The 26806-nt window shown below is 45.2% G+C and overlaps 1 protein-coding gene across 1 annotated transcript; it reads right to left on the minus strand.

Moving 5' to 3' along the window:
* Positions 1-301: 301 nt before the first annotated feature.
* eepd1 (endonuclease/exonuclease/phosphatase family domain containing 1) lies at positions 302-26806 on the minus strand. Its single transcript, XM_054745683.2, has 7 exons — positions 25180-26806; positions 13067-13118; positions 5700-5810; positions 4986-5120; positions 3998-4136; positions 3714-3908; positions 302-698 (listed from the first exon to the last, which is right to left on the minus strand). The coding sequence occupies exons 1-7, from the start codon at positions 26022-26024 to the stop codon at positions 511-513; spliced, it is 1665 nt and encodes a 554-aa protein (XP_054601658.1). The 5' UTR covers positions 26025-26806; the 3' UTR covers positions 302-510.

The following is a 26806-nucleotide window of genomic DNA, read 5'->3' on the forward strand; positions in this document are numbered from 1 at the left end:
GTTTTGTTAAAACAGTGAACTGTGATTAAGAATCTATTTTTCCTCTGAAAATTTAAATCAGTCTTAATATTACTTTTTTTTTTCTTCTCCGCCAGACTAAAATGTCCTTTTGCTAACCTAAGGGTCCTTGTGCCCCCTCCTACTAATGCACAGAAATAAAAATTAAAATAAAGAAAATCTCTCTCCAAGACTATTTACAAAGTTGGTAGCCCTGAGATTACAGAGTAAACCGCCTGATCAGTCGACCTAAAAAACAACAAAAGCCCAACTCACCCACATGAACCAGAGTAGACATGCAGGAAACACTTCATAATATCTCTTTATTTTATATACATATAGAAAATGTTTAGCACATTTCTTCTTAAAGTACATGTGTGTTTTATGGCTTACTGACTCATCAGTTTCTTTTCTGCATTCAGCATTTACATTTTTGGCACTTCTTCACATTCACGAGGCAAACCGCTGGGCAGGATCCTGATAGCTCCGAGTCCCACGTGGCCGTGGCTGCTGTCATCGCTCATGTTTGGGCTGAACGTCTCGGTCCACCGCTGCCATGCTGGGTCTGCTCAACTCCTTGAACGATGGAGCAATGTAAAATTCAGCCACTACAGGGCAGTGATCTGATGCTACACCACCCCAGGACCAGTTATCTGGGATCCAAGGATTAGTCAGGCCCTCCCTCACCACCATGCAGTGACCTGTCAGAAGAGGACAAACCAAAGGATTAAAACACAACACAGGACCTCTCATTGGTTGATTTTTGATGTTGTTGTTGGATTTTAAAGTGTTCTGAACAAATCTTCTCCAGGCTGTCAGAAGTTTTACTGGCACCCACGTTCCTGTTAGCCATCCACTTTAAAACAACACTAAAATAAAATAAAAAAAACTCTTTAAAGTGATAATGTGTATTTTGTCTGGCAATAGGGGGCAGTACATACCAAAATAATTTGAAGAAAGCGGTATTTAGGTGTTTGAGTAAAACCTTACCAACGAATAGCCTTTAGGGTCAGAAATCCCTGGGAGCACAACCTCCAGCAAAATGACAAATACATCACTGGCAACGAGCGACGAGGTCAATGTGTGAAACAACATTTATGAATGGTGAAAGTTTTTTAACTGTTTGTTACTAATAAGTAAATGTGTTTTGTCCTCACAGGCTCCCATACAAGCAGAGCCGTGTCCAGGACTTTTAAAATGGGGTGGCCCATGTGGGGCACTTGTTTATGCATGGGTGGCACCCATGGACGTAATTTTCACTTTAGAAGTGGGGGGGACACGGGGGGGGGGGGGTCTTTACAGTATGCTCTAATGGGAAACAGGCTTCAACACAAACGGTTGTTTTCCGCTTGGTCCTAGAGCTCATCCAGTGTCAATTTAATATAGCGTAATATTGTTTTTGGATGGTAAAAAGTGCAGGGGTCAAAACTTGACTTTGGAAAAAGTGGGGGGGGCATGTCCCCCCTGTCCCCCCCCCAAAATTACGTCCACCACTGGTTATGCTTCTTTATTTATTTATACAAACTGTTTATTTATTAATTTACTTTCCAGTGAATATTGGAGTTTCACATTGCACAATCACCATTTTTTTCTATTCCTCTTCTAGTTTTGTGGTGGTAAGCAAGTCACTTCTTGTTGCATTATTACCACCAACTGGAGTTGAGTGCGGCCCTAAATACTATTTCTGTGACTATGAAAAAAAACAAACAATAAAAATATTAATACTACAGCAATGTTCTGTAGGCCTGGGCTAGAAGACAATGTTAAAGGTGCATGCTACCACACACTATTTTTGGAGTTTACAACTCAAGCCTTTTGTCGACAATGTAAAGTCAATTTAAACTGGAACTTAGTAGGGTGGCACCTGGGGTGGCCAATCAGATTCTAAGGGTGGCATGTGCTACCCCAGGCCACTCCCTGGACACGCCCCTGCATACAAGGAAACATGGCATCTCATGTCGTTGCCCAGAGACTTAAGCCTAATTTATACTTCTCCGTCAGCTCCACAAGCAAGAGACACGCACACACTGACAGAGATGTTTCCCTCTCGGACTTCTCCGTCTCCTGGGGAGTGTGGCAAAGCAATTCCCCACCTGGACAACAGAGGGCGTAGCGCTGTTCTAGGGTATCCTGTCATCTATCCAGTCCAAGATATTATTACTATTGTGTTTTTTGTATTTCAGAGACTTTTTAACACGGACAGATTTGTCCCTCAGTCGCTCGCCATCTCAAAACCCACGTTTCCAGTCCTTTCCCTCCACGAATTAAACGATCGCTGCCAATCTTACTCCTCCCATTACGGGGGAATGAAACACTCATATTTTTAGAGTTTGTCCACGAGGTATTCAAGCTGCTAGATATCTTCTTCTCTCTGTTTTTGAGGATGTAATGGCGACGCCGTTGATGAAAGTGGCATCCTGACCAATTACAAGCTTGTCTTCTCCGTCTCGTTGGACGGATGTTTAGAAAAGAGAGCTCAGCTCTGTCCGTCCTTGCAAGCCCGCTGGACAGTCCTCGAAAGGACGGATAATGGCGTTGCGTGTGTCCACCCCAACGCAGACGGAGAAGTATAAATTAGGCTTTAGACCCAATCCCAGTACTCTCACTACGCCCTACAGTCCTCAGCCAAGTGCATTTGGAGGAAGTGCACAGTAAGGCTTCGAGACGAGTGCGTAGAACACGTGTGCAAACAAACTGACGAGTTGTGAAAGGGAGCATTGCGTCATCGACTGTATCGCATGCTGGAATGCCGGTCGCTGTGCTACCTTTCTAAAAAAAGGACTTGGGCGAAGTACTGATCAAGGGTGCAAAAGGGGCACGATCAACTTCTGCACTTGAGAATCAGGACACCCTATGCACTTGCACCCCTGGACGAGTTTGCACAATTGAAGAGTGCAAGGGTGGAAGAGTGAGTATTGTGATTTGGCCTTAGACCCGCTCCCAAGTATTGGGCATCATTTAATTAACTTTTAACAACATTTCGATGGATATTTCCAGAGATTAACGGTAAAAACTACACACTTTAAGGGTTAGAAAGCCTAAGTCATGCCCATCTACTTCTGGTCCATGGATCTATGGGAATGGGAGTCTATGAATGCATGAAAGGTATTTTCTGATCCCGTTAGATGTGTGCCATGGACTGTACATTTGGTGAGCACCACCTCACCCCTGCCATGTGGACCTCAAGGTTTAAACCATCAATCCTGCTCTATGGTCAACTTTCCTCATGGGGTCACCCATAAAGACAGTGGGAGGGTTAATATATCGTAATGTTGTTTTTGGACAGTATAAAGTGCAAGGGACAAAAATTGACTTTGGAAAACGTGTGTGTGTGTGGGGGGGGGGGGGGGGGGGGGGTCCCCCTATCCCCCCAAAAGCTACGTCCATGGGTGACATCATCTATGCAACTTGTCACTTGTAGTCATTTTAAACACACATTTTTACAAGCTAATAGTTTGGATTTTGTTTTAAACGTTTAAATTCCGATTTTGTGTCCTAATGTCCCAAGGCTCAACATTAGTTTGATGAGTTTGTAATGAACACCAGCCTCACGACTTCTTCATTCTGAGTCGTACTTCTTGTCCGTGTCAACCCAGCATCTGAGCCTCCTAAACAGAATCTTTCTGACTCATATGATGCCTGGTTTCTTGGAAGTGACTTTCTAAATCCAAAGTTCCCAGTGTGGCAGCATGAGCTCCACTGGACCAGGCACAAACCTGAGTAGATCTTCTTGAGGGAGCGGCTGAGCCAGATGTTGTCCAGGCAGTGGGTGCCCTGGGGGGAGCAGGTGCTGATGTTGGTGGACTGGGTAGATGGTACCAGGGCACAGAGCTTCTCCTTTCTCAGGACATCGAACTCAGAGCTCTGAGGAGAAGAGCCAAAGTCTCCCAAAACTACCAACTCCTTCTCACCTGCAGTGGAGAGGGTGGAAAACAGAGAAGACAAGATGTCCAAAGTGTTTAAGTTGATGGAAGATCCATGTTTCGGCTGACAGACTCACCTCTGATGGTCTCCTGGATGCTAGAAGGGAGGCACTGACACTTAGCTCCCTCAGAGGAGTGTTTTTTACAGCCAGACTCTCCTGCTGAGGCTGATGTATGCATGTGGACATTCACCACCGTCAGCTCCACTGCATCAACCTGGTGGGAAAAATCCCATCATAAACTCGACAAATCCAGCTGGGAGGGGTGTGAATCATCTCCTGATCCACCGGAGTTACCGGGACTCTCATTTGGAAATATCTACATGAGAAAACCTAATTCAAGAGGGCTGTCGCGGCTGGTGTGTGTGTGTGTGTGTGTGTGTGTGTGTGTGTGTGTGTGTGTGTGTGCGTGTGCGTGTGCGTGTGCGTGTGTGTGTGTGTGTGTGTGTGTGTGTGTGTGCAAACGCTGCTCTTTCACATTCTGAAGAGCCAGCTGAGGTGGTTCAGGTCAGTCCCTCCCGTTCTGCGTCAGGACCGTCAGGACTAGGCCTCTAGGAGAAGCTGGTGACCCAAACTTCGATCAGCCGAAAACAGGACATGAACTAATTATGCTAGTTGTGTTTTTGACCCTCCCACTGTCCTAATGGGTGTGACCCCGCGAGGAAAGTTGACCATTGAGCAGGGTTGATGGTTTATCCCTTGAGGTCCACGTGGCAGGGGTGAGGTGGTGCTCACTCCTCACCCCTGCCACGTGGACCTCAAGGGATAAACCATCAACCCTGCTCAATGGTCAACTTTCCTCGCGGGGTCACCCATAAAGACAGTGGGAGGGTTAAGCATTTCTGGTTCTGATGGAGTAGAACAGCCTCGTCTTCCCAGAACTGGGAATGCTGGTGAATCATTACATTTCCTTCTAGTGGATTTTGATCAGCCCAAACACTACGACTCATCTGTGGAGCCGTCCCAGATGTGTCCTGACTGGACCGTGTCCAGAGGACTTCTGACAGGAGGAAACGTTCTCCGTCTCATAGACCTGAACCCGGTTCACCTGTTTTTATGAACTTACTGAGAAACGAGCCAGGTACAGCGGAGGGTAGGAGTGATTCCTGTTGCCGCTGACAACTGTAGACTCCACGATCCTCGCTTCCTTTAGGTCTATACCTGCTGAGCTGTCCCACAGGAAGCCGGAGTAGCTTCCTCCCTGTGAACAGAGGATTGTGGGAATAAGAGTCTGATGTCACTGGCTTTCACTAATGAACATTTTTTGATTAATTATTTACATAAATTGGGTTGAAAACATCAGGCTGAACTCCAGAGAACATCCTAGAACATAAACCGGATGTTTGAAGCAACTGTTCTCAAACGGGTTCTCCAAAAAAGCAGCTTCCCTAACCCTAAATTTACCCACAAAAACACCATCATGCCTCTGCTGTGCTGTAGAACACACACACACACACACACACACACACACACACACACACACACACACACACACACACACACACACACACACACACACACACACACACACACACACACACACTCACACACACACACACACACACACAGCTCACGAGGTAGTTGATCCCGGTTCTGACCAGTGGTCGGAGGGACCGGTGGTGCGTGTGTATGTCAGGCGTCTCCTCTGTCAGTGGGGCAGCTGTAGCTACATCGTAGCTCACCCCCACCAGCGTGTGAATGACTGATTGTGTTGTGCAGCGCCTTGAGAGGTTGTAGAACCCTAGCAAGGCGCTATACAAATACGGGTTGTTTACCCTACCTTCGCTGAGGGTCCAGTGGGGGTTTCAGACACAACACTTTTCCACAGACCTCGGGGCCATTTCCACTTCCGCACACTGGAAAGTGTTCCCTGATTCAGCTCCACACAGAACTGGAACAGAAAACAAGATGTTGGATCAGAACCATGTTCAGGTTCTCCGTCCAGCGGGGCTGGATAAGAGAAAACTCTGAGTCTAGCTGCTGTTTTTCGGAAAAGCTGGCACTGGAATTTGAACCTGCAACCTTTTTCTTCCCAGGCAGTCGAGCTACCAACTGCATCAAGCAGATTTGTTAGAATTTTTCTTTATGTGATGGATAAAAACCAGTTTAAAGCCTAATTCATAGCTGACATCTCAAGCTCTCATGACCCTCATTTGGCTCAAAATACAGCGTGATGCTTCTGATGACCAGTAGGTGGCAGAAGAACAGCTCCTCAGGACCTCTTCAACAAAAACAGTGAACTGTAGTGAACTCTTAGAGGTCACTACAGTTCACTCAGAAGCAGGAAGTTCCTTCTATCAACACCAGCAGAAGCAGATGAAACATCCTGGAGACAACAGAAGCTCAGATTTGAGCTCAGAGTGAACTTCCAGCTTAGAACTACCTGAGATCCCCCAAAGTTGGAAATAAAAGCCTTGATTCTATGCTTTCGAGGACAATTTAGAATAATGGATTCATAAACCCATTACCTGACTCGCCATCAGTGTTAACTCTGGACTGGGTGAAGCGTTGGACGGGCTAAGTCCCAGGAGGCTGACACCTCTACCAGGATTCCTAACTACGGAGACCAGCTGACCTTCTGGGAACAACTGGTTTTATTTCACTGAAACGTGAAACCGTTCAGTCAGACTCCTAAAGAGCAGGACCAGCAGGTCCTGGCAGGAAGCCCAGGTGTTGCCGTGAGACCAGGACCAGACCAGGTGCAGGTCCAAACGCTTAAAGCCCAACAAAGCGGATACATGGAGTCATTAGGAAACATGAAGAGATGCTGGAAATATTAAAAACATTCACCAGGTCACATGACCCAAAGTTTCCTATAAACCTCCATGTTTCTTAGAGATCTGTCTGTTTGTAACATTGGTAAAAACCATGATTACATTGATTACATCATAGTGTACCTGCTTTGTCCTGGTTTTTTTGAGGCACATTGAACTCACCATCAGTTTACTGGAATCCAGAAGGTGCGCAGCTGCAGCTGCAAAACCAATCGTCGGTGGACAAATTAAATAACGTGCAAGCTTCCTGTCTCAACTTGCCAAAATAAAATAAAAACCTTCCTAAAAAACCCCAGAAGCTACACATTGTTGTCAGTCATGTGACAAGGTCTCTGGTTTCTGCACTCTTTAGAGGAGCTTAACTGATCTGCACACCTGAAGCTACGATGATTCATAACAATTCCTGATGATGATGATGAACTCTAATAATTTTCTGACTTGATTGGTTCCTTTTTCTGAGCAGAGTGGCCATCTAAACCTCACCGTGTGTGTAATCCTAACCCTTCAACAGATGATTGTAGAGTTAAAAACGTGTAATACATAAACCTCGCTGATGAAGTGCATCGTCTATTCATGTTGACCTTACTGATGACTCAAAAACAACAGAGGATAAAATAATTGCGACGATGTTTAAAAACCAGACGTGAGCTTGTCGCTTCTTCGTGTTGAATCATTTCAAATCGCATCGTGAATTGTTTCAAATTAAAAATTGTCAAATCATGAATGGATCGTCAGCAGGAGGGAATCGTATCGACAGACGCTTTCACCACGTCGTTACGTATCATATCGTTGGTGGCGTCTCAGTGGTGGAGATTCACATCCCAAGTGAGAATCATTTAGAAGGCATGACAAAATAAAGCATGCTGAACAAACCCATCCAAATAGCATTTGTTGTTTTTGTTGACAATATTTTATGCGACCCTTTTAAAAGTCCAAATCAGAGGTCGAACTCGGTTATGGGCTGTGGGGTTCCAGGGTGGTCAGAAGAAATCCTAACAAATTAACAAACACTGAGGTTAAATCCTGCTGGTTTCTGATTGGTCGAACTTTTCCCAGATGAAAACAGCTGGCAGCCGCACCGTAAGGAAATGAGTGTTGGTTCAGTCGCTGTCGGTGGAGGTTAAAAACCATTCAACTAAACTAATCAGGTGTTTAGTGAAGCAGAAAGTCACGTTATGGAGTTCCTGTTCCTGAGTGATGGTGAGAATGGAAACAAAGCTTCCTGAGCAATCATACACAGGGAGGACAGCAGGTCTAAATATGATGCGCGCGCGCGCACACACACACACACACACGCTTAGCTGTGTTCCCAGAAAATAACTCCATCACCTAAACGTTTCCCAATGACAACAGAACCACACACATGCAAGTGTGCCACACTTTTCCTGATTTTTATTTGTTTAAAGGTCCAGTGTGTGATATTTTTACCAGTTTACTATAAATCCTGTGTTTCCAGTTCACAAACTTGTCCTTTTTCACTAATATTTCTCACCAACATCTACGGTATTCTAAATATTCCTCTCAACTTGAAATTATACATTTTTATACACAAACTGTGGTCGACGCTCCATGGTCATCCACCGTCTTAACATACAGTAGCTGTTTAGGGACATACGAGCTCCACGTTACCCGTTTGGACTGTGACTGTAACCTGAAAGAACCAGCAGAGGGCAGCAGTGCGCCCTGGAAGCATGGAGTCTGCTAATTCAACTAAGAAATAGGAAAGAATAGCTACACAGTTTCTGTAGTTGTTAGTTTGAATAATAATTAAATCAAAAGACATATAAAATTTGTCAGTTCCTCATCATGTCCAACACAAGGAAGCTGCATATGTTCAGACCCCCGCTAGCTATTAGCTGGACGCCAGCCTCGGATTAGTGTCTCTGACTCCCAAACTCACCTCAAGTTGTTCATCCATCTTTTCTCGGTACCAGAACTCCCGACCCGGTCCCAACGTGTCCGTTCTAAAGTCCTTCTACTCAAGTCTCCTCTCTTCCTGCAGCCTGCCGTCTCGCCCAACACGCTCCAGCGCTCGTCCGCTAGCCAGTGGCTAAATCAGCGTTGTATATTTGATCTCCACAACACTTTACTAACAGCGATGTAGTTCTCCACGCGTTACTGAGACGCTCCGACTCAGAGGGCTTCTTCCCAAACGTTATCTTTAGACTTGGGTCTCCTTTGGCTGGTAATCCGTGGGAGTTTACCCGCAGCATGCACAGCGTCTCCCCGGCTCTAGCCATGGCTAACTAGTAGCTCGTAACTCCCATCTCCACCACGCCAGCCATGAGCCACGATTAGCTGGTGGATAAGTCAACATTGTTTACTTGATCTCCAGCGTGTCCCGGCTCACCAACACTCCTTCACCAGCCGTGGTTAACGATCAGCCAGTGATCGCTCCATATCCATTAGCTGGTAGCGGCAGCCAGTTTGTTTACATCGAGGCACCGTGATCCATGTGAAACGGTTGTTGTGGCAAATTATGTTCCCCTGAAATATTCTGTTACCCTTAGGCAGTCAAGAGCAAATATTTCCAAGTTCACAGAACTTATAGTTCATTACGAGGACTAAACTACCTTAAATAAAAGATGGTTATCTGAATAAGATTACATCCTTTTACATAACTTTCAAAATGATAAGTAAGCTTGCTGCAAAAGAGTGAACAAGAATGTTTTTACTGCATCTCTCATTGTTTTTAGGAGTCATATCATCATTGCAATATTAATCGCTGTTATCGCATATCACAGGTTTTCCTAAAATCATGCAGCCGCGCATGCAGCGTTTCCCCTACAAAGACTCAGGCATGAACTTCCAGCGCCACGCCTATGAGAAGCCCACACACACGGAAGGGAAGTGCTCCGCACGCAACGACACCCCCCCACCCCCCCCCCCACTGACAACACACGGCAGGTGTCACAATGTGTAAAAGTTCAAGGTGTGAATACTTTAGCGAGGCACTGTATGTGTCATGTTGCAGGTTAGGAGGAGGTTAGGACCCAAGATGCAGACAACACCAGATGGCACGAGGCGGGAGCGGTTGCAAAAGTAAAATCCTTTATTTAGGAAGATAACCAAAAATCCAAAGGGAAGGAGGCCAAAACCTAATAACTAAACTCAGACAAAAAACCAAAAGCTCACTTACTGAGCAGAGAGCTAGAGACTAGTAGGGAGGGACAAAACAACGCTGACATAAGACAATGAACCAACAACACAGAGACAAGACACGGCTTCTATAGACTGGGAAGATGAGAAGGAGATGAATTGCACGTGTGTGCGGAGAGGGACCAGGTGAACACAATTACTAACTCAGGGAGGAGGAAGAAAACACTGGAGGGAAAAACACACACTTAGGCCTAGTCCACACGTAGCCGGGTTTTTTAAAAACGAATATCCGCCCCTCCAAAACCTTGCATCCACACCACCTCGTTTAAAAACTCTGTCCACACGTACCCGGATAAATACGTTGTTAAGGACATGCCAGACCTGTAGGCGGCAGTACTTCCCCCGTTCTTAACCTCGTCCTTCGTCTGTGGTCTTCCGCAAGGAGCAGTAATTCCGCTTGCAAAAACAAACAAGCAAAAAGCGCTTGGACAATTGATAAGGCGAGCGCAGCTCTGAGGGCATCCATGCTGTCGGCTAGTGTAAACACAGGTCGCAGATGTGATGTCAGCATTTTTTGTCGCAGAAAGTGACGTTGCGGACCTTAAAACTCCGATTTTGTCTGTCCACACGCAGACACCCAAAACGGAGAAAACGCAGATCTTCACTTTGGCCGGAGTTTTTAAAAAGATCCGTTTTCGTGTAAAAAAACTCAGTTTTCGTGTGGATGTCAGGCCAAAACGTAGAAAAATATCTGCGTTTTGGCAGATCCCCGGCTACGTGTGGACAGGGCCTAAATAATGAAAGGCCGTAACAAAGGGAAATGACCTAAGAGAAAAACAAAAGACCAGAAGGCATGAACCATAACTAATATTCTAAGGGGAAGCTGACACTAAAGGAAAACACTACAGAAACAAACTACAGGGGCGTGGCTAAGAGGGGGCCAAGAGGGCACAGGACCTGGGAGAGGGAAGTCTGAGGAGGGAAACCTAGAGGGCAAATGGGGAACACCAGGAGACACATGAGGTGAGACGCAGACACAGACCATGACAGTATGTCATAATGGTGAACTGAGAATTAAAGATTTCAAAAGCTTTTCAGCACGTTTCTCATTCCTGGCGTTGATGGGTGAGTAGGTGTGAAACAGACAGCTCATTTGTACTGGAACATTCTGCTCTGATCTTCAGTAAAACAGCTGATTTAACTGCAGAGTGAGACTTAGCTACAACTCGTTACCATGGACACAAGGCATCACACGGCTCTTTCTGCCTTGTTTTGTTTTTATGCCAATATAAACTGATGTGTGTGAAGAACTGGGATCAGATCTGTCCCTGTTCTCACCAGTCTGATCGGAGCTGTTAAAGACTCGTTCTGGATCTGCTGGATCGCCTCAGCTGGACTCATGAGGGTTCAGTAAAGCTGCTGCATGGAGAACGCGAACAAGGAACCATTACCTCGTTAAGGAAGCTCTCTAAGGACATCAGGGACAAGATTAGACTTGCCAAGACTGGGACGAGCCACTCTACAATAGGCAAGCAGCTTGGTGAGAAAAGAGCACCTTTTGGAATAATTATTAGAAAATGGAACAAACACAAGTTCACTAATAATCTCCCTCGACCTGGGGCTCCATGTAAGAGCTCACCTTGTGAATGCGCCACATTCCCACACACGTTCTGATGCAGATGCCTGAATCGGCTTAGCACACCAACCTAGCTTGAATGCTAACTCGACCTGCATTAAATTGACATCAGCCTGCAAACTTCAAGCTAGCTGGAAAAGGAGTCAATGGATCAAAAGGATGAGCACGACTGTTTACAGTCGGGTCTCCACTCATACAAAGTGATCCGGTTCAGTTTTGTGCGGTGAAGTCGTCCTGGTGTCTGAATCCAGATGACCTGGATGTTTCATAATGCAGCGGAATCTGTTTATCCTGCCGTCACTGAAAATCCCGGCATTAGTTTGGATCCCTGGAAAACACTACACTTTGGCTAAGCTGCAGCCTGGAGTAAAATCCACGGTGTGGGACGTGAGAAGTGTCTCAGCAGCTCAACCAAAACTTCCTAACAGCAACATTCCCACATAGAGCTAAAACGGAGACCTGTGTCCTCTGAAAGACAAGTCAGCAGTTAAAACACTTGCTTTTCTTTTTATTTATTACTATTTCAAATATGCATTTTCAACTTTCAATGTGAAAAACAGCAATTGTTATTATCATCAGGCAAGTAAAAGAAGGAGGGAATGCAGATGTTTTTCTGGGAGCAGTAAAAGACGAGGTTTTTGATGACAGGAGGTGAAACCATCGGTGTTGGAGGACGGCAGACTAATGTCCAGCAGTAACTCGTCCCTCCTCCTCCCTCTCTCAGTCTAAAATACTCTGCTGCTGACCTACTTCCATCTCTGAGCTCTCATTTCTCTGCCAAGGTTACATTTAGCCGCCTGCACTCAAACTGGCTTTACCGATGCCGAAGAGGACGCCGCGTTTTAGCTCACAACATTTTCGTCTCTCTGATTTAACAGATTCTCTCAGTGAGACGGGAGCCAGATCCATGTTCATGCTAGCTGCTACAGCTCATGACCTCATGCTGAACGTCACATTAACTTGGTAAAGTTGATATTTTATGCACAATTCACCGTTTGCATCCTACTGTGCTGCTATGTGGGTCTTGACTGCTTCTATAAACACAAACGTGTTATGTCAGAGATGGGTTTCAGGAGGTCCAGGCCTAAATCAGCTGTTTTAGCATAACCCCCCCTCACGTGACAGATCCCCAACCACTAAAGCTGTCGAGGGTCCTACATTTTTGTTTACCGAATCACGCAGCAGAGTTTTGGCTAAAAGTGTGACTGCAGTACCTCTAGGTCTCTCCAAAGCTCTCTCTCTCTGTCCCTGTAAACTCCTCCGCTGTCACTCAGCCTCAGCAGGTGTCCGCAGCGGCCCCGCCCCTCCAGTGCTCCTCAGCAGCACGCAGTAAACTTTTCAACGGGCCCAAAATATTCTACCCGAAATGATCCAAAGTACTTGAAGCGCAAAAATCGAGACATAGTGGACGACTCTGGAGGTCCACTGTCTGGTCTCCTCTACTGAGCAGCCTGCAAAGGTCCATCTCTCTCATTCTGCTGGTAGACAGGTTCATCATATCTGAGCCGAGTGTGTTTCCGGGTGCCTGCTATAGATAGCTCTCTGTGAACATTCAGAGGATAACTGGATCTGATGAACACTGACCTTCATCCCCACATCCTTCCCTGTGAGACTAGTAAATGTGTGTGTCTACTGTACCTTCTCCAGTGCTTCCCGATCCAGAAGGTCCTGAACTGCCAGTATCTTGATGCTGCAACCAGAGAGAGAAGAGTTTGAGATCTTCGTGGAGGGGTTGGTCGGGTTCTAGGTTCAAAAAGTTACCCAGATCACAGCTGAGCTTCAACGGCAGGTTTTGGAGTCTTATTTACTGATATTTGGACATCTCGCCCCAGATTGCATAACCGCAACATGATTCTACCACTGACTTGAAACAAACGGGGATTTTTTTTATTTCCACAAACTAATTAACACACAAGCCTGGAAGAGTTCTGCTGTGTGGTGAAAGAGCTCATGCTAACGGTTAGCTTAAACTAGCCAAGACGTCCGCTGCAACAACAACACGTCCAACAACAGCCTTCCCAAGTCAAGATGGGTGAGTCCATGAATGTGAAGAGACAGTGTGACGTAGATCTGTCAGATGTTTCTAATCCTGGAGGTTCACCGCCTGTTTTCTATCAGAAGCTAATGCAGGAGATAGATGTAGGAGACTATTTTCATGTTCAGCCTGCATGAAAAATCTCAGAGTGACTGATTACCAGAAAAAATGGGGGCTAATAGTAACCCACAGTAAGAATGTTGCAGGTTCAAATCCCAGCTGCAGCCTTTTTTCATGTATGTTGCAATTTCTAAAATGTTTTCAAAACCTGAGAGACGACACAGGCGGAGATAGAAAATCACGGTGACACCGGTTTGGTCCTACTGTGCGTGGTCACATGAGCCCATTTCCCACACAAACGTGTTGTCAGATGAGAAATCCAGCGAGATCACACGAGAAATGAACATTTCCATCAAAACCACGGGGGCTAGATGAACGTAAACAGCAGAGCTCATTTCCTAAAGATAGAGGACGCTTCTGATCTTCTAAAGTTTAGCCGGTTCTTTCAGTTGCAGCTGAGAAAGCCAAAGTATCAAAGATGCAGTTTCTAAAACAGAAAATACCTTTAAAAAGAAATTATTTTTATTTTATACATTTTATGCTATCTGAGAATATTTTGTAGGAGAATTTCATGCAAGTACAGTTTTATTTTGAATGATTACAGCCCGGACCTGCTAACACCAAAGAAAAAACCCCCCCCCCCCCCGTACTGAAAATGAACCGAACTGTGACGGGCCCCCGAGCCCACGGGCTCACACATACCCTGCTTTTATTCAACATGTTTTAGGAGGGGCCATCAAAACGCAATCAACATTTATTTGCTTTTATTTGAAATCATTTTCCAGACCAACAGTCAGCACAATAAAACGCAGTAAACCTTTGATCTTTAACAACCTCCCCGCAACCCTGAGGGAGGAACTGCGGTGTTGGACGGTTGAGGTCACAGAAATCGAACTAAGACAACTGGACAGAGCGTCGTGTTGGAAAAGTCCTCAGATGAGAAGTGAAACATGATCAGTGAGTCATTAACAAACACCGAAACGTCTCTCAGTTGGTCACCTTTTTTTTTCAGATTGAGGTCTCCACCGAGGTCATCAAGCTAAAGGACTCACTGCTCTCTGTGCTTCCCCATGACCTCCCTCCCACCTGCGGAGCCAGCTGGTTGAGCGCCACACAGGCCGCCCCCGCTGAGGAACCAGGATCCCAGCCCCTCCCCCCTACCTACCGGGTCTCATGTTGTGAACCGTGACGTTTGTTGCTTACATGTCGGGTGTTTTTTGCATTGGAGTGCTACACCCTGCTGGTGTAACCCTGTTAATGCCTTTTTTCTCCCTCCCTGAACTTCCCTCATGTAACACCCTTTTCATCTAACTATTAAGGTAGCGCGACTCATGTTGCGAATGACCGCAGTCACCAATTCTTGTTATGTGTCTTACCCACGTATGTCTGATCTTTGAATTGTGTGTGCTGAAACCGAATTTCATTTCTCTGTATGTCCTGCACATGTAGTAGAAAATGACAATAAATGACTTTGACTTTGAGTTGGACAGAAAATGAGTTACAATTAGACGTGTTGCTAGCTAGGAGTGTTTAGGTCATGTGATGTGTGGCAGCTGATCAGATCAACCATGACATCATCATCTAAACCCACCCTACCCTTTAAAGGATGTATTTGCATCTTCCTCAACAGTGCATGGAGGACTTCTCCGTTAACTCCCATTTGTAGTGTTGTTCGTGGTCCAATAGCATGCAGAGACCGTTTGAATCCCGCCCTGTCTATGGGTCATGGCCAGACTATATATCCACATATATAGGATGGCTTGTCAGGCTAGTCGATGAAGCGAGGATTTCTGATTACAGCATCTCTAAAAATGAGATTGAATAAAGCCACGAAGTCAGTAATATTTCATCATTTCTCCAGCATAGTAGAAAAAACCATGCTGCTTTAAGCTTTCCTTCACATAAAAGGAAGAGTAAACAAAAAAAGTGTCTTGGGTGATAAAAGCATTTCAGCGAGAATGAAAGTAACCTCTCGTCTGGCTCCTTTCCTTAACCCTAATTACCCCCCCCCCCCCCCCAGCAGAGATCGACTCACAAGGCATTCATTTACAATAGAGACCACTGCAGATGTGTTGAGAAAAATGGTGAAGTTGGTCTTTAGAGGAATGCTTTGAGCGTGTTTGATTGGCTGGAGAGCCTCTAGCCTGCTGCTCCTAACTCGACATCCACCCACAGTAAAAAGCTTTGCCAACAGAAATGTCTGGACCAGCACCAACAGCCTACGTCAGCTCTACACCTCCTGACCTCAGCAAACTGTCTGGTCTGAACCCCCCCCCCCCCCCCCCCCCCCCCACACACACACACCATAGTGGATTCTACTGGTTTTACTGTAACAGCAAAGTCATGGTTTGATGGATGAACTCATCAGACGAACAGCTGATGCCAAAACCAGAATCTAGTTCCTGCACCTGATTTACAGCAGCTGATGTTCTTGATACCACCGCTCCAGCACAGGCAGAAGGAGATCTTCTACGAGGCTTCAGGAAACCATGACGACAATCCGGCCATCCCAGTTCCTCTCTACTGGTTTATTCAGGAATACTAAAGCTGTAGGTGCAGAGTGGATGTGTGAAGTAACAAAACAAATGTTTGTGTGTGTGTGTGTGTGTGTGTGTGTGTGTGTGTGTGTGTGTGTGTGTGTGTGTGTGTGTGTGTGTGTGTGTGTGTGTGTGTGTGTGTGTGTGTGTGTGTGTGTGTGTGAAGTCCGCTCAGACTCAGCAGCACCAGGAGAAAGAAACAAACAGATCCATCAGCACACTGATTCCCACCGGATGCATTATAGCGTCTGTGAAGTGTAATATGTAGCTAATAGCGACCGTTACACTAAGAAGGGAGATAATTAGAGCTGATTATTGGCTTCTAATTAATCATTAATATAATTAACCTCTAGCCTTCTTCACCAGATGGGTAAATCAAAACGATGCCGTGACTTCTTAGGGGTACAAGTACAGGGGTACAGATAGCTTTTCAAAGGATGTAAAGATGTTTCATGTATGAACTGAAGAGTTGTGCAGAGACGGGAGTGGATCAAACCCACGGTGACCTGCATTAACCCCACTGCTGAGAGCGAATGTTTGCCGTTTCACTTCTCTTGGACCCGTGTGACGATGACTAACGGCAGCCGGCCCTGCAGGCTGAGAGCTAAGTTCACTGAACTCTAGTAGCTGTCTGGTGCTGGAGAGAAGCCAAATCAGCCTGGATCTTATGACTGTTTGCACAGAGAAACAGAGAGCTGAGCAAACACGCCGCTTCTCCTCTGTGACAGTAAACCCAATAATAATCACCCTCAGCCTGACGCGTGGACACCAGGATGTGAGGAAACACCATTCTCCAGGAGGAAATAAGACAGGTCTTATAACACACAGTCTTCCTAGTCTCATAAACGACCTGGGTCTGTTTACCTCAGGTGTGGTAAGTATCATGGATAGAGCCATAAAGTGGAAGGATACTGTCATGGTCTGCATTCTGCGTCTCCCTCATGTGTCTCCTTGTGTTCTCCATCCCTCTCTAGGTTCCTCTCATGTGTCTCCTTGTGTTCTCCATCCCTCTCTAGGTTCCCCTTATGTGTCTCCTTGTGTTCTCCATCCCTCTCTAGGTTCCCCTCATGTGTCTCCTTGTGTTCTCCATCCCTCTCTAGGTTCCCCTCATGTGTCTCCTTGTGTTCTCCATCCCTCTCTAGGTTCCCCTCATGTGTCTCCTTGTGTTCTCCATCCCTCTCTAGGTTCCCCTCATGTGTCTCCTTGTGTTCCCCATCCCTCTCTAGGTTCCCCTTATGTGTCTCCTTGTGTTCTCCATCCCTCTCTAGGTTCCCCTTCTGTGTCTCCTTGTGTTCTCCAACCCTCTCTAGGTTCCCCTTCTGTGTCTCCTTGTGTTCTCCATCCCTCTCTAGGTTCCCCTCATGTGTCTCCTTGTGTTCTCCATCCCTCTCTAGGTTCCCCTTATGTGTCTCCTTGTGTTCTCCAACCCTCTCTAGGTTCCCCTTATGTGTCTCCTTGTGTTCTCCATCCCTCTCTAGGTTCCCCTCATGCATCTCCTTGTGTTCTCCAACCCTCTCTAGGTTCCCCTTATGTGTCTCCTTGTGTTCTCCATCCCTCTCTAGGTTCCCCTCATGCATCTCCTTGTGTTCTCCAACCCTCTCTAGGTTCCCCTTATGTGTCTCCTTGTGTTCTCCAACCCTCTCTAGGTTCCCCTCATGTGTCTCCTTGTGTTCTCCATCCCTCTCTAGGTTCCCCTTATGTGTCTCCTTGTGTTCTCCAACCCTCTCTAGGTTCCCCTCATGTGTCTCCTTGTGTTCTCCATCCCTCTCTAGGTTCCCCTTATGTGTCTCCTTGTGTTCTCCAACCCTCTCTAGGTTCCCCTTATGTGTCTCCTTGTGTTCTCCAACCCTCTCTAGGTTCCCCTTATGTGTCTCCTTGTCTGCATTCCCCCTCACGAGCCTCCCTGTGGTTCCCCAGCCCCCCTCCAGGTTCTCTCCAGGTTTCCCTTAGTTACTTTTCTCATCATTAGTTTTCTGTTATTGTAGATTGTCTAGTTCGTTTCTCCCTTTAGGTATCATCCTACCCTGTCTTCCAGTGTTTTTGGTTCTATTACCCCTATCATTCGTTTTATTATCTTTATTTCTTCAGTGTCTTATTTCAAAAGTGTGAAGTTATTTAGTTCAGTAGCTTGGTTTAACTGGTTTTAGTTGGGGCTTTCCTCACCTGCCCTGTTCTGCTCCTCCTCTTGGTTATTAATATCACCTGTGCCCAATCCTCTTAATCACCCAGCCCCTGAGTATAAAACCCTGTCCTGTCTTTCTGTGTTTGTCGTTCTGTTGTTTGTGTCAGCGTTGTTCTCGTTCCCTCTCTTGGTGAGCCGTGGGTTGCTGACCCCTGGTATAGCCTATAAAATGACACGTTGGGGACGCAAATTCAATACATCTCTTTTATTGTGAGGTAATAATTTCTCAGAGTTTTGCGGTTGCGGGCAGGAGTAGACATGCACGCTGCGGGTGCGGGCGGTAAAGGTCAGAAATTCAGCGGGAGCGGGATCCCGCGCACGGCTCTACTGCTGCGTTTAAGTGTTTCAATTTTTTTTATGAATTCGATTAAAAATAAAGGCGCCCGGCCCGTGTCCGAGGTAATTACACAGTCGTTGGCCCTCGGGCCGGGCCGACCCGAGGGCCTAGGTATTTGGAAATCTTTAGGTCTCTTGGTTTTCGGATACCTCCAAGTCTGCTCTTTAAAGGAGCACTCGGTCTCTAGGATTTTACACATTAGGATTTTGGTTTTATGTTTTTGGCTTCCTGCCCTTTTTGGAGTTTTACTTTGGACGTTTATCCCTGATAAAGGACTTTACTTTTTTTTTTACGACTCCTGCCTCGTGTCATCCTGGTTACTGCATCTTGGGTCCTAACCTCCTCCTGGCTCACATCGTGACCGATACTAAATAAAGAAAAGGGCAGTCGATCCACTGAAAATTAGGGAAGTCCTGATACAACTTTTTTCACTTCCAATACGATACCGATTTTGCAGTCTTCAGTATTGCCCGATAACTGACATCAATCCAAATCATACTCACTTTTACCAAATTCATAGTGTGGGATGTATACAAAGCTCGATGAAGTGATATTACTCAAACAGAAAACAAAAGCCAGCAACAGTAAGTATAAAAAACGGACCTATTTTTATTAACCTTTGGTTGCATAAATGTGAACAGCTGAGGTTAGAGACATTAGAAAAAATACACAACATTGTTCACTGACCAACTGCTACAAGTTGAGTGTCTAAAGTTTAACACACTGCATACATCCTCATGCAGTGTTTTGTAATCCTGCTTCAAATGCACGATGAGGTTGGACGTATTAATCTGGTTCTGTTCCATCACGGGAAACTTGAGCATGACAAATGCTGCACTGAGCCAAACTATCTTTTTCTGACTTTAACAGAAAATACCGCCACATGGCTGTCATCTTTCCTCGCTACTTTGCTAGCACACGCTGTTCTGATCACGTGGACTTTGCATGCTGGATCTGAGCGCTGCTGGACTGGAATTGAAAGCAGAACGTACTGATTTAAACATTTTTGCTCATTTTGCTTAGTTTGATAAACACATTTATGCACTTTATGTTTTTTTTTTAAATCAGACTTATAAAGATTGGTACTGAAACCTCGTTTAGGTCCTGGTACCAAAAACCAGGTATCATTAAAGACACACTATGCAACTTTTTCATATTTTTAAACCGTTTTCTTGAGCCAGTCTGTGCTAAAATGACCCTTCACAAGGTTAATGAAATGTCACTCAGATCCCATCGCCCCTTGTGGCCAGAATATCGCACTTGCAGCTTGAGAGTTGCTGGTCTGGTCCCTGTTGGACTTAGTAAAGAGGAACTGACATGGCACTGCTGCAGTCTGCTTCCAGCACGTTTCCTGCATGTTTTAGATCTTGAACACAGCTGATTTGTTTGATCTAGTGATGAATCACTCCTGTAGACACTAAAGAAGGCTGAGGAGACATTTCAGCTGTTGGACTAAGGTGTTAAAAAGATGAACGCACAGCAAGGAGAAGATTTTCACTTTTGGTTGGACAAACGGAAACTAGGGGGTGCTAAAAGCAAGCCAATAATGCTAAGTATTCTTTTAAAGTACTAGCATTGCAAAAAATATAAAACCACCCAAACCTACCCTAAGATCTGGATATCTCAGTCATCCCTGAGCACTAGGGCTGGGCAGTACGGCCTAAAATCAATTTCACAATATATTGAGGAGTTCACCTCGATAGCGAAAAATGGACGATAACTGCATGCATGCACAAAGACAAAAGTTGTCCACTAGATTGGGTTTTCACATGTATTACATCAAGTCACGTTGTCTTGTGACTTGAGGTGGTGCAGCTTCTTAAAGAGACATGAACGTCTCCAACCGACGCACATCTTTTTATTTTTTTATAATCAAATTTATTTGGTAATATGGGAAAAAAGATATCAGTTAGAGACAGAGATTTCAATATTCATACATTTTTGATGCAGTGCCCAGCCACACTGAGCACCATAATAGATGTATATCATTAAAATGACTATTGCCATTTTCCTCTTTTCCTCAACCTTCAGATCTGACCATTCTTCTTAATGTCTACCGGGATCTCTCCATCAGTTCACGCTGCAACAACGCTGCACCACTTGGACAATAAAACCTTTTGCAGTGGGAATTGCACGCAGCTATGCATACGCTGGTTTTTATAGGTCAGAAAATTAATTTGCTGAGCTTAAATAAAGTTTTACTAAAGATTCTGTGCAACGTTTAATCAATAACGCCCCTGGTCTGGTGCTCAGGTCACTTTATGTTTATGTTTATTTATTTAGCAGACGCTTTTATCCAAAGCGACTTACAATTTATAACCTATAGGGCGTGTTGTGATCTGTGGGGGAAACCAGAGTACCCGGAGGAAACCCACGCATGCATGGGGAGAACACGCAAATCCACGCAGAAAGGCCGCAGCCGAGCCAAGTTTCGAACCTGCAACCTTCCTGCTGCGAGGCAACAGTGCTAACCACTGCACCACCATATGTTAAGACTGCATATAATTAATCTCACATTCCTGAAACCAGGGATGTCCCATACCGACACCAGCATCAGTTATCGGTCAGATATGGTCGCATACTCATACTTGTAAAAGTACTATGGCAGAACTTTAGACGTGAGCAGCTGCTTCACGTAGAGAAGTTGGTTCTGATCAAGAATGGTTTGGTCTGGAGAAAATGATGGAAAGTTGTTATGTCATATAATCAAATACATTTTGAATTATTCTACATCATCAGTGTATTTATTAGCTCACACTCTGACACCCAGCTAAGTGTTTCACATGTTATTGATGTAGTTTAGCTAAATGATTATCTAATGATATTGTAGCGTACCAAATGGCCATGTATTTCATCAATATGATCAAAACTGAACTTCTTCGTACAGGTCAGTCTGACACCGTGGTGCCGATATGAAGACTATGAACTGGACCCAATATTCTTCACTTATCCTGCGGTAAGTCAGAACATCATCAAGGCTGCAAAAGATGCAGGACGTCTTATCTATCCTCTTTGAATAAAATTGATCTTTCTTGGCTCATAAAATGACTTTATAACCTTATAACTCCGCTCGTCGTGTGCTGAGGTGTTTTACCACACTGACGCAGCATCGAAACGCGCACTACGCTTTGCGTTCAGGAGATCCCTTTGATCTGCTCAAAAGTAACTCATAAGGTAAAAAGTAAGAATCCAGCCAGCAGTTTTTTCTGGAGAGTTTAGAGGAGATGCAGGAAGATGAGAGACAGACAGGACAGGAAAATAGTTAAATAAAAACAAGAAAAAAAAAAAGAAAAATGTTGAAAAGTAAAAGGTAGCTTTATCTCCACTATACATTTTTACCTGTATAAAACAATAAGCTATACATATGTAATATTTATACATTTGATACAATTCAGATCACCTTCAAAACTCAGTCACACACCCAGGGCCGTTTCGAGGCATTTTGGGGGCCAAGGCTACTGGGAACAACCTCCATCACTGGGTTCCCCAAAAGCCTTTATGTAATTCCTACCCTGTTCAGGAGTGTTAATTATACAGTGTTTATAAAAAGACCTCAGACATTACTGACATATTCTAATATTGTCCGATGAAAAGCAAAATTGGCGGACATGCCGTCTCATCTGCTTCTTTTATAAACTCACACAAATCTGTCAGTAACAAAACCATTTGAAAGCCTCTATTTTTGTATTCTCTGAAAGTTTCCATGGAGTCCATGGAAACTTTTTTTAGGATGGACCCTATCGTCTAATCTCACAGCTGAAACAAGCATCCTTAACAATCTGTGCACAGGATGCTTACCGATGCTGTAGTAAAACAAAAGGTATAATAATTTCTTATTAATAAACCATTGTTGCAGCACTAAAGTTGCAGAAAAATGAGATTTAGCAATAAATATGCTAAATATTTACATATAAATAGTTTTAGAGCCTTTTGTTGGCAGAATCTGATATTAATTTCAGCTCTCACCTGGAAAAAAATGGGTCCCAACGTGGTTTGTGTGGTTTTGCGTGTGACGTAAGAGTGGGCAATAAATCGAAAATGTATCGTTATCGAAATTTCTGACTCTTATCGAGATAAATTTTCCCATGTCAATAAATTTGACAATACAAAAATGAAAACATGCGTGTAGGTTGGCAACGTTTATGTCCCTTTAAGAAGCTGTACCACATTGAGTCATGTAAAAATGTGACTCAACATGATACACGTGACAGCCCCATCTAGTGGACAAATTTTGTTTCTGTGCATACCTGTAGTTATCGTCCATTTATCGTTATCAAGGTTAAATCCTCAATATATTGTGATATTGATTTTAGGCCATATCGCCCAGCCCTGGTGTGATGTCATCGGTAGGCACAGATCTCCTGTCCTCTATTTTGGAAACGGAAATATGGTCACCCTAGTATACACGCAAGTAATTGTCAAAATTACAATAATACATTTAATGTTGACATGTAAAAATAAATCTGAATGAGCTCTCTGTTACATATGTTTTAACAAATTTAAGATCTCCTCGACCACTTTTGGCCGTGGACACCTTGTTGCCGTTGTGACAATGTTTGCTGGGGTGTCTCAGAAGCTCTGGCATGGGTTGTTCGATTAATCATTAAAATTCTAAATGACTGGCTTATAGTATCGCAATATATCTTATTGTCTCCCTATATGGTGAGGTAAATGTTATCGCCACATCCAGGCGCGCAGATAGGGTGGGGGACGGGGGGGATCTGTCCCCCCCAGATTCAGATCAACCCCGATTCGTCCCCCCCAACTAAGGCCAGAAAGAAAACAAAATCGGAGGTTAAGCGCTTGAAGCTCCTTTTTCCAATTACAATGAATGCAGCATGACGTAAACAAACACCGACTCCAGAGGCGTCAAAGTGGTTGCTGCTACGATGCAGGATGAAGAGAAAAAGGCAAACAGCGATTACTGCGTATTTAAAAAAGACCAACAGTGTAAGTAGGCGGGACCGATCTGTCTGTTTATGCGTGTTGGTTCTAGTTTCAGTACGTTGTTGTCAGTGTTGGGACTTACTCATTAAAAGCGCCAAAGCCTCATTGCTGACTTTAACAAGTCTCATCTACAAATATGATCCCTCATGAAGTTACTACTTTACATCAGAAGATAGTGGAGATGTGTAACCTTCAGGCTGAGCAAGGTTTGGGAGTTTTTAGAGTTTGAAAAACGCCTCCCGAGTCCCGCCGTGAGGCTCCCAGTCGGGGAAAGGAGGAGATGCGCGCAGCATGAAGAGCGCAAATATTAGATAAAACGTATAACTGCCGGCAGGTCTGGTCTTTGCTGACTGATCACTTTGTCTGGTAATGACTGACTGATTATGAAGCAGAATATTGACTCTGATGAAGAAATTCACTCATCCAGCCGGGAAGATTGGCGCTGCTGCAGCATCAGACAGCTGGTGCTGCACGAGAGGTGTGTGGAGTTTACAAGCTCCAAACGTTGGGTTTGATTTTGGTTTAACCTTCTCTGGGATGTGATGGATGTAGAAATGATGGTAAAACACCGCTAATGCGACAGACGTAGCGACAATGTAAAAAAAAAAGCCGTAAAAAGCGGCAGATGCCGATGCGTTAAATATGGAAGTCAAAGTGTGCCACGTAATCATAAAAAATGTAAAATATAACATTTAAAAAGAGATTTATATATTTATATGTAAATAAAAATTTTCCAAATATAATGAACATTAATAAATAATGTAAAAATACGAAGGAACATGTGTTGGTCAGGCTGAAAAGTTTGGGGACTACTGCTCTAAGTGATAAGTGAATATTGTTTCTTATTATATTTTATGTGCAGTTTTTTAGGGCTTTTATGTTTTCTGTAAAGATCGGTATGCTGAAAATCATTTAATGTTTTGCATAAAGCATGGGGTTTTGGTTAGTAATTGATTGGGAGAATAACGAATGACTGAATTAAATAGTGGGGCGCATCTCTCAGTGTGTCCCAGGGCAGCTGTGGCTACATCGTAGCTCATCACCATCAGTGTGTGAATGTGTGTGTGTGAATGGATGAATGATACACTGTAGTGTAAAGCTCTTTGGAGTCCTTACTCTGAGAGGTGCTATACAAGTGCGGATCATTTATCATTTATAGTGTTGATCAGGTAGAGCTTTGCTGCCAGCGTTCCACTGCATAATGGCTTCAAACACGTATAGAAAAGTTAGTTTTTACGTCAACCGTTGGAGGAAATTACACAAACTGACTGAGCTCTAGTTAAGACACTTGCAATAGTCTGTGTGTGTGCGTGCGTGTGTGTGTATAGGTGTGTGTGTGTGTGTGTGTGTGTGTGTGTGTGTGTGTGTGTGTGTGTGTATTTGGGGGAGAGTACATTGGAACTTTGTCCCCCCCAGTTTGAAAATCCTATCTGCGCCCCTGGCCAGATCTAAACTTGTTCTCAAAGCTTCTTCAGGCTTTTCAGTCAAATCAATAGAGGACATAAACCTGTCACAAACCACCCAGACACGCACACACGCACACGCACACACACACACACACACACACACACACACACACACACACACACACACACACACACACACACACACACACACACACACACACACACACACACACACACACTCACTCACTCGTTCTCCAGCAGGGTCATGCAGACCACCTCGCGGACTCCCGGGTTGTTGGCCTTCTCGCAGGAGCAGTCTTGGAGGCTCCACGTTCCCAGACGCACCACAGGCTTCCCGTCCCTCAGACCGAACGCTGGCTCCACGTTCGGCCGTACAGATACGATCTGTGTGGGGCCTCCCGGCGGGAGGTCCAGGTCTTCACTTCTGAGGCTGAAAGAGGTCGGGCTCGGGTGGGACTTGGAGGTGGTCAGCCCTCCGTTAGTGTTGGTGGACGGCGCCCTGGAGCGCTCCACGAACACCTGGAAGCGGATTTTGCCCAGCAGGGAGCTGTTGATGTGGGGGACCCTCACCAGGTCCTCGATGCTCCTGAACGGTCCATGCTCCACCCGGTAGGACATGATGTTTTGGACTATCTTCTCCGTCAGGCCCCGGATGCTCATGAGCTGCGCCGGGGTGGCGGTGTTGATGTTGATCCCGGTGCTGGGCTGGTGCTCAGGGTCTTTGCGCAGGGAGGACGGGGAGTGTTGGGACGAGCTGGTCCTGCTGGAGACGCAGATCTCCAGCTTGATCGCCTCCAGTTTGGTGGCTCCGATCCCGCTGACCAGAGCCAGGTCCTCCACCTTCTTGAAGCCACCGATGCAGTCCCGGTACTCCACGATGTTCTGCGCCACAGCCCGGTTGACTCCCGGCAGGGTCATCAGTTCCTCCTCAGTGGCCGTGTTGATGTTCAGCCGCTCCTGATTCACCAGGATCGGACCGAAGTTACAGGCGGTGCTGAACTTCCGTTTACCACCGCTCAGGTCGGTGGGGTCTCTGGGGATGGAGCGGTGGCAGCCCAGGTTCCCCCCCATGGCTCCGGTGGGTCTCCAGTACCGGTGTCAAGATAGAAGAGAGGCGAGGGCCGAGAAACAGGAGACCCTCCGGTTACATGCTGCACAGAGACCGGATAAGAACCGGACCTTTGCCCCGTGACGGCGCGTCTGTCCTTCTGCCAGTGTGGCCCTTCAAAATAAAAGCCGCAGCCCTGCAAAGTATAAAGCAGCAACAGGACTCAAACCTGGGTCTTTATTAACCCTTTACTGAAGGTATCGCCCTTTTAATCTGTGCGTCTACAGATTAAATCTACGTCACGTTAAAAAGATTAGATCTTGTGTTTGGAAAGGTATAACCCTCGTTTGGTTTCTTCCACCAAAGGGGGCGTGGTTTAAATAGATTACCTGTAAAATGATCTGATAACGCGGACAATATTAGTAATGTATTAAAGGCTAATTTACATAAACACATTATTTCTGTTTATAGATTATACAAGAGCAGCTGAATCAGTGTTTACTCCACAGGATCTTAACATAACCATCTTTTATCACGTCCGGTTTGCAGGAGACAAATAACAGTTTTCTGTGTAACACCAGTGCCATGACCAAACCCTAAACTGGTGGGTCTGTTTTCAGTGAAAGGATTCCCGCTCTAGTCACAGATCACCCCCGATCCTGTGTGACTGGATCATCACAAGATTATAAATTCAGATTGTGTTTTGGTGATCACTCAGTCTTCGGTTTTCTGTCATGTGATGGTGAGATGGGATTTATTCTCTCCAAACAAAAACAACAATGATGTAATTATTCATTCATTCACC

This window comes from Nothobranchius furzeri, chromosome 11 (genome assembly GCF_043380555.1).
Source record: "Nothobranchius furzeri strain GRZ-AD chromosome 11, NfurGRZ-RIMD1, whole genome shotgun sequence".
Lineage (NCBI taxonomy): Eukaryota > Metazoa > Chordata > Actinopteri > Cyprinodontiformes > Nothobranchiidae > Nothobranchius > Nothobranchius furzeri.

Coding starts and splice junctions, on each gene's coding strand:
- eepd1 (XM_054745683.2), bottom strand. CDS start 26,024: ATGGGGGGGAACCTGGGCTGCCACCGCTCCATCCCCAGAGACCCCACC. Junction 13,119..25,179: donor ATGACCCTGCTGGAGAACGA/GTGAGTGAGTGT, acceptor CTCTGGTTGCAG/CATCAAGATACTGGCAGTTC. Junction 699..3,713: donor CCTCAAGAAGATCTACTCAG/GTTTGTGCCTGG, acceptor CTCTTCTGACAG/GTCACTGCATGGTGGTGAGG.